Source organism: Tympanuchus pallidicinctus, unplaced genomic scaffold (genome assembly GCF_026119805.1).
Source record: "Tympanuchus pallidicinctus isolate F22 unplaced genomic scaffold, pur_lepc_1.0 scaffold1, whole genome shotgun sequence".
Lineage (NCBI taxonomy): Eukaryota > Metazoa > Chordata > Aves > Galliformes > Phasianidae > Tympanuchus > Tympanuchus pallidicinctus.
Window position 1 is genome coordinate 82,223,338 of NW_026294618.1, and position 13,480 is coordinate 82,236,817.

The following is a 13,480-nucleotide window of genomic DNA, read 5'->3' on the forward strand; positions in this document are numbered from 1 at the left end:
CTATAGTATTTTCATCTTTCATTTGATTTTCACTCTTTTTATATGAGTGGATCGCGGCTTTGGGTTCTGCTGCCCCCACTTTGTTTGGTTGCCTTCATCCTGAGGAGTATTTCTTTTGTGTCATTTGAAGCTTAGCTTTTCTTTCTCTTTCCTTTTTTTTCACATCTGATTTCTGTTTCTCCAATTCTTATTCATTTTAGTTATGGGCCTTAGATTGCGAAGTCACCATTCTGTTGCCTCACTCACTAGTCCAAAGTATCCCTCATAATATGCTGTGTAGAATTTTATCTGGTTTTCTTCCTTAGATAGAAGTACTTCAGGAAGTTTATCTAGTCTTCCTGTGGCTTTCTGCTTTAAAGAAGTAATAAGAGGCAAAGGAAATAAAAAACAGAGAGAAATACCTAACCTTCTCATTGCCCTTTTAAAAACTGCTTTGCTAATTTATTTGCTAAGTACTGTTTATCATGCCAGTAAAAACAAACAAACAAACATAAAAATTATCTTACAATTAATTTTAAGATTCATGATTTGCATAGCCAGGTTGCTGCAGTTTATCAGTCTTCTGTGCAGCATCAGCTCATTTTACATAGGTTGTGGTTTAGCTGGAGCTCTTACAGGAAAAACTTTTTGGTTCCTGTAATTCAGATTATGCTTTGGTGATATCATTATTTCCATAGTAAGTATCTTTTTGTTGGGTCATCTGAAGTACCTCCCCTGAAGTACCTCCCAAAGATTCTTACTGGCAATATGTTTGGCAGGAATAATGAATATTGTTCTTTTGGTAATCTGCTAATGTTACTAATAGGAAACGTGGATAGATAATGTAATCTTTTTTTTTTCTTTTCATATTTATTTTCTCTTAGACTACAAAGTTTTAAATATTTTCTCCTTTTAAGCAATCACTTTCAGGTCTGGCTTTTTCTTTACTATTATTGAAACTTTTCCTTATGTATTGGACTTTGACCAAGCAGGTAATTGACAACATTTTTTTTGCAGGTGAAATCCTTGAAGTGTGTTTCTCATCATGAAAAGTGACCTTACAAGTATAGATGTACAAATGTGCACCTCCAGGGGTTTTGAAGGCTTGGGTTTGTCCCTCATATTTGTGTTAGTGTAGTGCTTTTGTACTTTACTCCTTTCTCTTCCTGATTGAGTTCCAGTTATTGATAATTTCTGCAGTTCTTTTTGTTTGAATGTATTTGTTCTTCATTTCCACTTTTCCTTTTTTTCAGCTTCTCAGTATCTCTGTTTCTTACAATTTCTCCAGTGTTGTCTTTAATTTCTACCAGTATTTAAACTCTTTGTGTATTATTTGTTGTCCTCTTCATTTCTTGTACCAGCGTTTTGAGGAGAGTGGTTGCCCAGCTACATAAATGCAAGTAGCTAAGATTGTTCTGCTGTCTTGTTGTTCAGCCTGGGATCCTGTTCCTTTATGTCATATTGACAGATTTGCCCATGCTCAGGTCTTTATGGCACAGCAGTGTTTCCCTTTCTGTATGTTGGCCTATATTTTTTTTTTCTTTTTTTTGTTAGCTGAAGTTAAAGAAATAAACACACCAACAACCCTCTGCCAACTCCCACCACCTGAAGAACCAAATAACTATCCTGTAAATCCTTCCCGTATCTTTTTTCTTGCAGTGTCTTTATTGAACAAGCAGGATATGATTCAGTTGCCTAACTAGAGGTGTTCTAAAGCTGCCTGAGTTGCCCTAGGATATCTTGCTTGGCCTTTTCAGCTGCTGCCCCAAAGGGCACTGATCTCTCTGAAAAAAATTGTCATATCTGCCATGTCTTAGATACCCTAAGGCACCTCAGAAGGCATTAAACGCTTGAATCATGCTGTTGGATCGCTCCTTAGCAACTTAGCATGTGTGGAGTAGCTACAGTTTTCTTCTAGAGTGTCAGAGATACAGGGAAATAAGTTTTTTTGTTTGTTTTCATATGATCAAATACTTGGAAGAGATGTTACTGAGTTTTTAACACTCATTCCTGGGTCTTTCTTCATTTTGTACCTTGATTCACATGTGAATTCAGAAATTAATCTTAAAAGTATCACAGCTTCTTGCTGTCAGATGTTGTCTCTAAGCTTCAGGAATATTTCTGACTTTTCACTAAACAGCCTGTAAGAAATTTAAGCTAAACTTGGTTTTCTGTAATAGGATTATACTTCAGGGTCAAGTGTGCAGGAGTCCCACAGTACTCCCAAACACCATTTGAGGTAGCTGCCCTCCCATCTGGGCAGAACTGTTTCAACAAATCATTTTAAGAGGAGCTTCTGAAGTAAAATTATCTTGCTGTACTTGACAATAGAATAGCTTGGCAGCGTCAGCACCACAGCAGAAATAGAATTACTCCTGTATGTTCTTGCAATAGTAGTTCTGTGTTTACTGAAGTTGAATTGTCATTTCAGGAGCTATTTCTCTTTCTGTCAAACAATAAGTGGTTCTAGAGGTGCTATATTTGACTTAAAGAGCAAAAAATATTTAGAGTGGAATCCAGTGATGAGTCAGCAGGTCTGCCTTTGTTCATTTAAATCCTTTCAAACTGCTGATTGCACTGTCTTGGTCACTGATGGCAATGAAATAACCTGTTCCTCTTCTACCTAAAGACAATTGCCAAGGGTCTGCTTTAGGGAAGGATTTGCTTGTAGAAGGGACTGATCAGTGTTCCTGTGTGATATTTGTGTAGACACTGAAGGAGCTAGGTTAGCATTCTGTATACATGTATGATGACATTTTTCTTGCTGTCTTTTTGATGTTTCATAAAAGACAGTTTCTTTATTTTCCCCAAACTGTATGTAGGCTTTGTCTCATGTTTCAGCATTGTTCTGTATTCCATATGAATGCATTCCGCGGTGAAGTTGAACTTGCATTGCGTTTGGTTTTTTGTTGTTGTTGTTGATTGCATTTTTGTTGTTGTTGAAAGCCAAATGGATTGAGGGTATGGATTACATTCAGATTGGTCTTATTCCAGGCTGCAGTGAACGCACGCTTGTTTCACATGTTTTGTGCTCAGATTTTTTGAAACCCAAGAATTTCTGAAGGATATAGATAACATTTCAGAAGTAAAGCTTATGGGGTTTTGGGTCAGTAACTGGTAGGTTGTTCCTACTTTTGTTGTCTTGAGGTGAATAGGGATGTTAATGCTGTGGCACTCTGTATAACATCTTTCAGTACTACTAAATTTATAGTACAGTTAGAAAAAAAGATCACAAGAGGTGAAGTTGTCAGAAGAAAACTGTACATAAGGCCAGTGGAGAGCAACTATATAAGCATCTAAAACATCTCTTAGTTTCTAACCCCTTTTTTTAGACTTACTATGCATTTTGGCTGAATAGATAAGAGAAGAAGAACAGCATGTGTGTATGTACAAGAAAAGAAATGATAGATTTAAGTATTAATACTTCCATCTTTTCATCTATTAGGAGCATATTAGCTTTTCCTTTGAAATCCTGTGAAGTATTTCAAAATTGAATGCTTCTTGCCTAGGGAGAAAAAAAAAAAAATGGAGTGGTATTTTTTGATAGTGAGAAGCAAAAGGATATATAAAGCACCCTTTTTCTTGTAATTTATCTTTGGCTTCATGGCTTTAACTATATTGAATTAATGTTAAGTTCTGTAGCACTATTTAATTGGAAATATAATTTTATTATAGTTATCTTTGCCCAGTGTATCTATAAAAATATGATAACTTGTCTGAGTATGAAGGTTTTGCCTACACTGTTCTTAAACTGGAGTGGTCATGGACACGTTTTGTCTATTAATGGCAAATAGAATTGAAACTTATGAGGAAGTACATACAGAAGTTGGGGATGTAAGGAAGGGGTATTTAATTAGGCGAGGTGAGGGGACGATGCAGGGATATATTGGTTTCTGGTGTTCTTATTTTCAAAACTATAGTGGTAGCCATTCTCAAACCGAGTGCAGTAATTTTGCAAATGACTTTATTGGCTTGGAAGTAGTTGCTTAGAAGTGAATGTTTTTATTAAGCCGACTGGGAGATAGTGTTCAATATTTTGATTCGCTTCACATTTTGTGAACTCACTACACAGAATAGTGTTAACATTTATGTAAAGTAACATCAGATTTGCTGTTGAGTTGGCCATTGTGATTGCAGCTTATATTCAATCTCGCTTTTCAGACCAATCACAATAGAAAGTTCTTTAAAAATTTTTCTCTAATCAAATATGGAGACGTTATATAAAAATTAAGTTAATATAAAATAAAGTTAATATATAAAATAAGTTAATTTGATTATTTTTTATCTTAAGCTTTTTGTAATATTTAGATAGTTGGAGTGCAGCTCTTGGCAAGATGAAATGTAGCTTTGTGTACTCGGTTTAAAATAACACATTTAGAGAATGAAAAACCAAACAACTAGCAATTCAACATGGAAAGAATGTGTTAAATGAGTTACTTAGCATCACAAAAGTATGTCAAGACAAAAACAGAGATACACTCCTTTCCTTCAGAGTAGCATTAGGATAAGTAAAAGGACAACTCTTTTCTTTATGGTGAGTTCTGAGTTATTTGCACTACAGCTCTTAATCTGTGAAGATTGAGAGGTGTTAAGATTCTGTCTCCTTCAACATATGGCTTCAAGTATTGTCCGTTCTATGTGGAGATTGATTGTAAGGAGCTGTGCAGGTTTGTTTTGGTTTTTTTTTGCCATTACGGTGAATGTGAAGGGTTGACTTAAGGTGGCGTAGGAAAATCCAGTCTAGTCAGTAATTTTTCAGAATTATATATTGTTGTCTTACAATTTAGGCAGTCTAGCAGTTATTTTCTCTTCATACACACATGTTTCCTGTTACTATTTTATGTTGTTTCCTCTAGGATTAGTGCGTATTTTGTTCTTTCTTAAAATGAAATAATACCTTTATGTTAATTGTATTTGGTATATTAACGGGGAAACCTCTACTCTTTCCTGCACCTTGTACTTATATGTGATTCTGATGTTTGTGAATGTGGGAGTGCATACAGGAGAAACACACACCACACTATACTGGATCACATGATCAACAAGTTCATGATATTTTGGAGTGATGCTGTGAAGCATACCTAGACAGGATTGGCCACTGGCTTCTTGATCATGAGCTCTCACTCTGCAGATTAACCTCTATACTTCCAGCATAGCATAGATTAACCTTGCTTCCAACAAAACAACAAAATGGCTTAACTTTCTATGGACAGAACTGTTTGTAAGACGTACCACGCTGTTTTTACCTTGCTGTGTAGGTTTTGAAGAAGTTACCACGTAGTGGGTATTGACTTTCTTTTAGTGCCTGCTCACTGTGATACCTCGTGAATCTTCTTTATGCAATAGCTTGGTGGGTTTGTTTCATGTCGTCTTCAACAGGAAAGAGTGATTCAGAGGTAGAGAAGTAAAGCTAGATACAGCTTTTCATGGATTGTCAGATTTTTCATAAGCTCACATGCAGATGACTTCACTTCCTCTTGACCTATTGGAACTCTGAAGCATGCTTACTAATGAAATAATACAACCTACTTTCTTTTTCAATTATAATGTCAGTAATTAATTGTATATTTTGTGACACCAGCAAGATGGGAACTTAGTGGCAAGCTGTGATGATTTAAATTTTTAGTTAATTTTAGTCTCTCAGTTTAAATCACAGAATCACAGAATGGATAATACATTTTTCTTGGCAAGAATTTTGATAATGTTAGTGATCTCTATTGGCCTGCTTATTCTTCTTCCAAAGAGTTGGGATGGAGAGGAAAAGAAGGAATAGGAGCTACTATGCTTTAAAGGCTCCAGTATTTTCAAAATAATAATCTGGATAGTTTGCATCTAAGCTTTGCTTAACGTGCAAAGCACAGCAATCTAAATGTGGTACTTCTAAAAAAACTTTTATAACGTTGTGTTTTTAGGCTACCTCAGTAGTCTTTGAATTACAGTTTGAGCTATGAAGCAATAATATATTGCATGTCTCACTGCTTGCAGAGAAGGAAGAAGCAGTGCTTCAGGAATTTGATTTAATTCCCCAAAGCATCTGATGCTTGTCTTGTCATGTAAATTTTTGTTAAAATCACGAAGATCAGTACATAAAATATTCAGTATAGCTATCAAATCTTATGTAATGTGCATCCTATGTACAATATCTTATTTTTAAGCACATACGTAAAGATGTAAACCGTGTTTTCATTTTCTGCTTTTCAGGGGATATAATATTCAATGCTCACTATCCTGACCTGCCACCAGATTTTATCTTTGGAGAGGATGCTGAATTTTTGCCAGATCCTTCTGCCTTGCATGTAAGTACTTTAGTATGAGGCCCTCATACCATACAAAAAAATTTGGTTTTTTTAGAATAGCTTCAGCAATGAGAATTTGCTAACAATGCAGAATAAAGGAAAAAAAACCTTTTTATCTTATTGTCAAAAGAGTATAAAGAAGTTGTCTTCTAATGTGATTTAAAGTTGAGTCCATAAATGTGATTTTATTTTTCTAAATATTTTAGTCGAGACAAGGTGAATAGTTGAGTAGCTATTGGCAGTAATTTGGAATAGTTATTTGTAGTTATTTGCATAACTATTCAAGGTTTCTTTAAAAAGATACATATTTAATATCTGACCATCTTAAAAGATCTCTTTCAGCCAGAAGGATTGAACATCAATTGTATCTTTTAAAAGCATTTACTTGCAGAAAAAGTAGCATAATGTATAGTGTTGTCAATTATTTTTTTTTTTCCCCTCAAGTAAGGTAAAACCAGGTTAATATTGTTGCAACCACAGTATCAAGGAAAGAGCTTATCTTCACACACAGAATAGGTAGGGCTACCATTTTGACCCCACTTGGGTCAAAAATCAACTCAATTAGAAAGTATTTCTGTAGTCTTGTTACTACAGAAGAAAAGGTATCACAATATGAAACCAAATGGTACTGCTCAATATTCAAAAATAGCCTAAACTGGTAAAGCTTTATTTGAAGGAGCCAGCATTGATTATGCATATAAAATACTTCTGCTCAGAGGTTAGTAGTAGTTATTAAAGGGGTGTTAGGGTATTTTTGGTTCCTGAGGTATGTTTCATCCATACTCTGCTGCCTTTACAGTCCTGCAGCCCTGTGTTTTGGCTCAGCCAAAGATGTTCTTTGTCAATAGGGTTTGGGTATATTTTTTTTCCTGTAAATGTCCAATATCTCTTGTTATGGTGGAAAGTTAGTGGTTCCATCAGAAAAGCATGCCTCTGCTGTGAAGCTCCACTGTAATTCCTGTTCAGTGACCCACGCAGCAGGTTATCATCTCATTTCTCTTTTTTTCTTAATTTTCATCTTTTACTGGAAATTTGACCCCAAAAAAGCAACAGTTGGAACTTCAAATATATTTGGTATGTGTGATTTTGTTCAACAGTTGGAAAAAGCGGGCTGTATATGTGGGATACATGGCATCGTATGATGCAGACATACACCTGGGAAGCACCTTTCTCCTAGTGTAGAGCCATGCCAGCCTAGAGGCTTTTTGAATAGTACTCTGCTGTACCTTTCTTGTGCTTACCTCCAGCACAGCAGGGCAGTTGTATCAGGTATGGGAGCTCCCCAAAGCAAGTTTCCTGAGGCTTCCCTGTACTGTTCAGTGCTGGGGGACAGGTATCCCCCACAGTGGGGTGGAGCAGCCCCACTGTAGTGGTTGCACAGCTGAACATTGTCCTTTATGTGTGACATAACAGTTGCATTTTTTGTTTTTGTCTTTATTCATTTCACATTAAATTATGCTGGGAAATTATATAATCTTAAAAGAATTAGCATTAATAACTGTTTATAGCATACCTAGCTGAAATTTTGTAAGGTGAATGTCAAGGTGAATGTCTTATTTCTTTGCTTCACCTGGTCATTTCCCTGTGAAACTTGCAAACTCTTTTGGGAAGGAACCGTGACACTGTTGAATAGCTATTCTGTTAGGCTTCTTTTAGGAAAGCTTTTACTTTGTATGCCAATTCTAGAATTGTTTTCACAATCTTTAATTTACTAGTTCTCTTATTTTTCCCTTTTTCTGTTTTACTGTTTCAAAGTAGTATAGTGTCTTGAGAAGTATTCGTAGTAACAGCAGTTTCTGCAGTTGTTGTTAGTGGAGGAGGAGCATTTTTTTAATGTGCTGGAAAAACTGAAATGAACAACAAAGAACAAATGAGATGTTAAATGCTGAAAGAGAATTTGGGGCATCTAACAGAAGTATTGTTTGGAGGGAAAAGTTTGCCAAGTGTGATGTGGTATCGTATTTCTCATGTGAAGAGAAGTTGCTTGTAATACTCATCCACTGAGAAGCCCATAAGAATAAAAACATCCTTCGTTTTCTTTCTTTCTTACACTGTTGGTTAATGGTGCATCATTTGGGTGCATTGCTTTTCTTCTGCCTAAACATGGAACATACTTCCCACTCCCTGCATTCCAAAACAGCTTGAAGAGCCATTTGCTCCTTGATGCATAAGATATTAATTAGCTTATTTTAAAATTAAAAAGAAAAGAAAAATAAATTGGCAGCCCAACAGTTTTTCTGTGGTCATTATGCCTTGCAGTAACATTCACTATGTTAATGTAATCTTTTTTTGATAAGATACTTGGTCATTCTCCTCCAGTCCCTCCTGATGCTATCAGAGCAAGTTGTCCCCACTTTGCAGCTATGGTGTACCTTTGCTTTGGTATTTGCCTTTTAATGTTCAACATAGTTTGCAGACTTGTTTTCTCCAGAATGTTACGTTAACAGTAACTTGTTCGTTATGCTAGGCCTTTTAATAACTCCCTTTTCTCCACACGTCTCAGACCTATTTAATGAAGATGATTTTAATTGGATTCTAATGTATTAGGGGAATTTTTTGTAGTTAGTGGAAAGGTATGTTAACATGTTAAGCAAAAACAGATTAGCATGTTGATCATAATTCAATATCTAAATCTTAAGCAACCTACAAATCCTTTTGATGCAACTGTTCCTGGTTATCAAAACAGAATCTACAATTCACAAAGGCATGTAGATAGTATTAAATGAGGGATAAGTCCACAGTCTGTAAGTAAAGAGTGCATGCAGTGGAATACGTGGGAATTCTGACGTTGTGCCTTCCTGTAGTGCTCTCATCTGCCTGAATGTCTTGTTTGTCAAGCAGAAATCATCACATGTTCCATGGCTTGAGTCAGGCTTAATGTTCAACTTGAAACAAGAACCAGGTACTCTAGATTCCTCAAGCTTATGTGTCTATGTTGGAGGTTGTCAGGAGGCTTCCCTAATGAAACCTGAATAACATCAGTCACTCCTGCAGTTTCCATAGCCGTAGGCAGACCTTCAAGTTACATTTTCATCTATATGCTGTAACAGGTGTTCAGTTAAGCAGCTGTTAGTCAGACAGCTAACGAGATTCAAGAAGTCCTGTATTTTAAAAGGTAGATGCTCTATGTGAAGATGTCTTTTTTTTTTTTTTCTTCAGGAAATGCCTAAATAGTTGGGCTTGTATTTTAGCAATGAAATGATATATTGAGTACTTGTTATATACAGATCTAAATTGGTATTAAAATCAAGTCAACATGCCTTTTGAAACTCTGCTTTCTTTCTGTATTTCACAGAAATATTAAAATCACTTCATTTTGAAACTCAGGCTGAGTCTCAGAAGTTATTCTATGGTTGTAGGCTATAATTTGTGTATATTCTGGGTTCCTAGAATGATGCAGAGATTGGTATTATAGTCAAGGGATTACTATTCCTTTGATTTTGGTTTGTCATACTGTTTCAATTATAATAAGAGCTAAATTGTTTAGGTTGATGATGCTATGCACAATTTAGGCATTATTAGAAATATTTATTTTTCCTTTTTATTAAAAATATCCTCAGCTATAGCATGTGCTTGATACTTGTGTGTATAGTATGCATAAATAAAATCAGCTTCTCAGAATGTAAATAGAAAAGTTCTTCCCTGCTCTAGTGTTTATGCATTTTGGATGACAAGTATTAAAAATGTATTTTAAAAACAACCTATGATTCACTCTGTTCTGATTAAAAATTCAGTTGGCACAAAACAAGATTAGTGATTGTGTACGGATGAGATTAATTTGGAGCTCATTACAATGACGCCAGTTTGAGTAACAAGAATTGTTTGTTATGTTAGCCTAGTTGATTGTTAATGTGAGCCAGTTAATAACTGAAGTGCGTATGCAAAATGTTAACCCCATTTTTCCAATAATTTTTAAGTATATTCTGTTTGGCAAAGAGGATACAATAGCAGTGTGTGCAAGCTAGTGGTTAGTTTAAGGGCTTGTAGGTTTTTTTTTGTTTGTTTGTTTTTTAGCATCCTACTTCAGCCAATCACCCCAGAAAGATTCTGCCCACTCAGTGCTATTGAAAAGACTTCCTTAGCTGTGCTGGTGATGGAGGCAAGAGGACATGAGTATTTCCTGAAGCCCAGCAAGTGCTCAGTGCGTCCTTGCAGGCTACTATATGTAGGAATACGTATGTTGCATTCACGTGGGAGAGTGTTGCCATCATAGTAATGCAGAGAATGGACCACTGCTGTTCTGATCCCAGAACAAAGAGCTAGAAATAGTTTGCCCTTGTCAAATTGCTAATACTAGGTACAGATTTCATTCATGCAGTTAATTTCGCTGCTAGATCATATTAAATGTTACGGGATGTGTCAATTTTTATTTTAAGCACTTGTATTTGGATTATTAGCCTCTGTAGTATTTATCGTATGACTGTATGACAAATGTCATAAAGGCTGTATTGCTTCTGTGACTGTGTTCAAAATCTTAATCATTGTTACTGTCATCTTCTTGAGAGAGCATGTAATAGGTAGTGAAATAGTTCCTTTAAATATCCCCCCTTTCTTTAATTGTTCTTCATCCACCATCAGGTGCATAAGGCAGATGTTTAACAGCATCAGTTGTCCCTATGCTCACAGCTGTTAAAAAAAACCCAATGCTTGTATTAGCTCATGCCGTCTAAACTACTTTGTTCTAAAAAGCCTGGCTGTTGTGTTGTTGGCAGAGGAGCAGATGCTTATTACATGTTTAATATTGTAAGTCCCCTCTGTAAGGGCAAATGAGCACTGGTAGTTTCAGGATATAGCTGTACAATTAGGTCTGGGAGGTTATTGGATTTGTCAGGGAGATGTGTCAGTAAGTTTGAACTTTTCCAGTATTACCACCTCTTTTGTTGCTTGTATTTGGGATGTTAGCAGAGGATTCCATTCTTGGATCACTAACCTACCACTCTTGCACTAAAAGCCTTAAATTAGCTTGTTTCGAATTTGATTGTAGAGAATTTAAGTGTAACAGAATGCAGGATTGTATGTTCTGTATTTTAAAATAAACTGTAAATATTTATGGTGCTGCGAGGACTTAGTAACCTTGTATAATTCTCTGTCATTTTCTACTTGTGTAAAATCACTGTATCTATTTACCTTACTTTTTCTGAAATTTCAGCATTTCTTTGCACAGCTTATGAAAATTCAGTCTAAAAGCATAAGCAGAAGAGAATATGCTATTTCCAGAAGTTCTGCTTGAGTTATTTGTAACATCTTAGCTGTTTTTTGTTTTTTTTTTTTCCTCCTAGTCAATCCATAGACTGAACAAATTCATACGTTTGGATCCTATGTATTTAATTTTTGGAAGGAAAATATCTGATAAGTCAGGTAGTTTTTCCTCTCTTTCTTAAAACTTGCCAATATACTCTTGCAAAATTAATTCCATTACTTCTCACTGAAGGACTTGGTAAGGTAAGGAAACATTTCCTTTTTTTTTTTTTTTTTTTTTTTTTTTTTTTGGCACAAGCTTCTTTGCTTGATAATGCCACTTGTCCCTAGATTGAGGAAAATCTAAAATATTAGCTCTTAAAAAAAAATAGTGCTTTTCTGTCTGGGAAATACTAGTTTAGGAGAATACTAGGAGTGTGCAGGGCTCGTTTGACTGAGGGATGGCAAAGCGGGAGAAAATGTTTTTCTGCCAAGTTAGCTTCTATACGTATGGTGAGAAATATAATTGTTCTCCATCAGCAAAACGGGGAGAAACACCTAATGGCTTTCTAGTCATACAGTTTTTCAGAAAGAATAGTGATTTTCTTCTATCATATAAGTTTGACCATCTTTTCCACAACTGTTCAGTTACATGAGGAGGAAGCTTGGACCAGAATAATAAAGCATTTAAATTTTAATTTAAATAAACGATATATTTAAATAAATGCTTGTATTTATTTTAAAGATATGTAGATTTGGCTTAGACTTGAACTCAGAATATTGGCCTCTTTTGTCTCTGGATTTTTTTTTTTTTTAATTCATTTTAGTTAAGATAGTCTCATTTGTGACATGGGGCAATATGGCTAAGCATGCTCATGTAGTTGCATAAATATAATATATCTGCTTTACAGGAAATAAAGATCTTGCTAATGGTAAGAGCATTACAATAAATCCTAGTTTATCTCAGTGATTTTCAGGTCATTGTTTGTTTAAAACAACAGTACAAAGCTGATGTCCAAAGCTGGATGTATGAAAGCAGAATGTCTTTTATTTGAATGTTTGAAAGTGGGATAATAATTCTGATATGGTAATTTTTTAATAACAACCGTGAAACTGATAAAATCAATGTCATTACATCTTTTTTTTTTTTTTTTTTGTTATTTCATGTAATTGAAGTGTAAACATACTTGACTTAACAATGTCAGTAAAATTTGGAAGGAAAAAAAGTCGTTATTAGAGAAGCTGGCAAAAATTAAAGGATTCTGGCCCTGGTGTGTAATGTTACTGGCACAATATACTCCATTTCCTCACAAGAACTCCAGAATATAAGAAATGTCTTGGCTTGAAGGCAACAGCTTGTTAGCTTTCTAGAAACACAAGGTTTTCTTTTTTTCAAAAGAAAAAAAAATAATCAAATCTAGCACAATCTTCCTGAATTGAGAACATATCTAAATTCAATGTGATACGCCTGTTGAATTGAAGTTGTTCAGCCATGAAAACAGATTTTTCTGGAGAGACAGTCAGCCAGTGCTTAGAAATATGCAAGCAGAACAAACTTTTAAATTATCTGATTATAGAAAGTCATTGATAAATAAACATTCTGTCTGATAATGCTGTTTTAGATTTGATTAAGTTCTAGGCCATGAGTTCGGTTAAAACTTACAATTGTTGGTGATTTTTTTTTTTTTTTTGTGTGTGTGTGTGTTTGTTTGTTTTAAATCAATGGGAATAGTTTAAGCTTGGGAGCCTGCAGATTCTTTCCTTCAGAAGATATTGCTGAGGCAAAGGAATGTCCTTGCATACAGATGAGACCTCTATTAATTTTCCCACACAGAGGAGGGCTCAAGCTAAGTTTTGTCAGCTTTTTGCTGGTCTAAGTTTCTGCATACGTTTGTTTCAAAATCTCTCTGCTTTACTCACTGTGCACATGCTTGTGCCTGTGTTTCTTCCCTATCTTCCATCTCAGATCCTCAGCAAACACATATATACTTCAATTATCTTAAAAATAAATAAATAAATAAATACAG

General features: G+C 35.2%; 1 protein-coding gene across 1 annotated transcript in view; it reads left to right on the forward strand.

Moving 5' to 3' along the window:
* Positions 1 to 13,480, forward strand: part of BABAM2 (BRISC and BRCA1 A complex member 2) — a 157,736-nt gene that overhangs the window by 22,382 nt on the left and 121,874 nt on the right. The window contains exon 4 of the mRNA XM_052702229.1: positions 6,181 to 6,275. Within this exon, the coding sequence (XP_052558189.1) occupies positions 6,181 to 6,275 (95 nt within the window). The remainder of the gene's footprint in view (positions 1 to 6,180; positions 6,276 to 13,480) is intronic.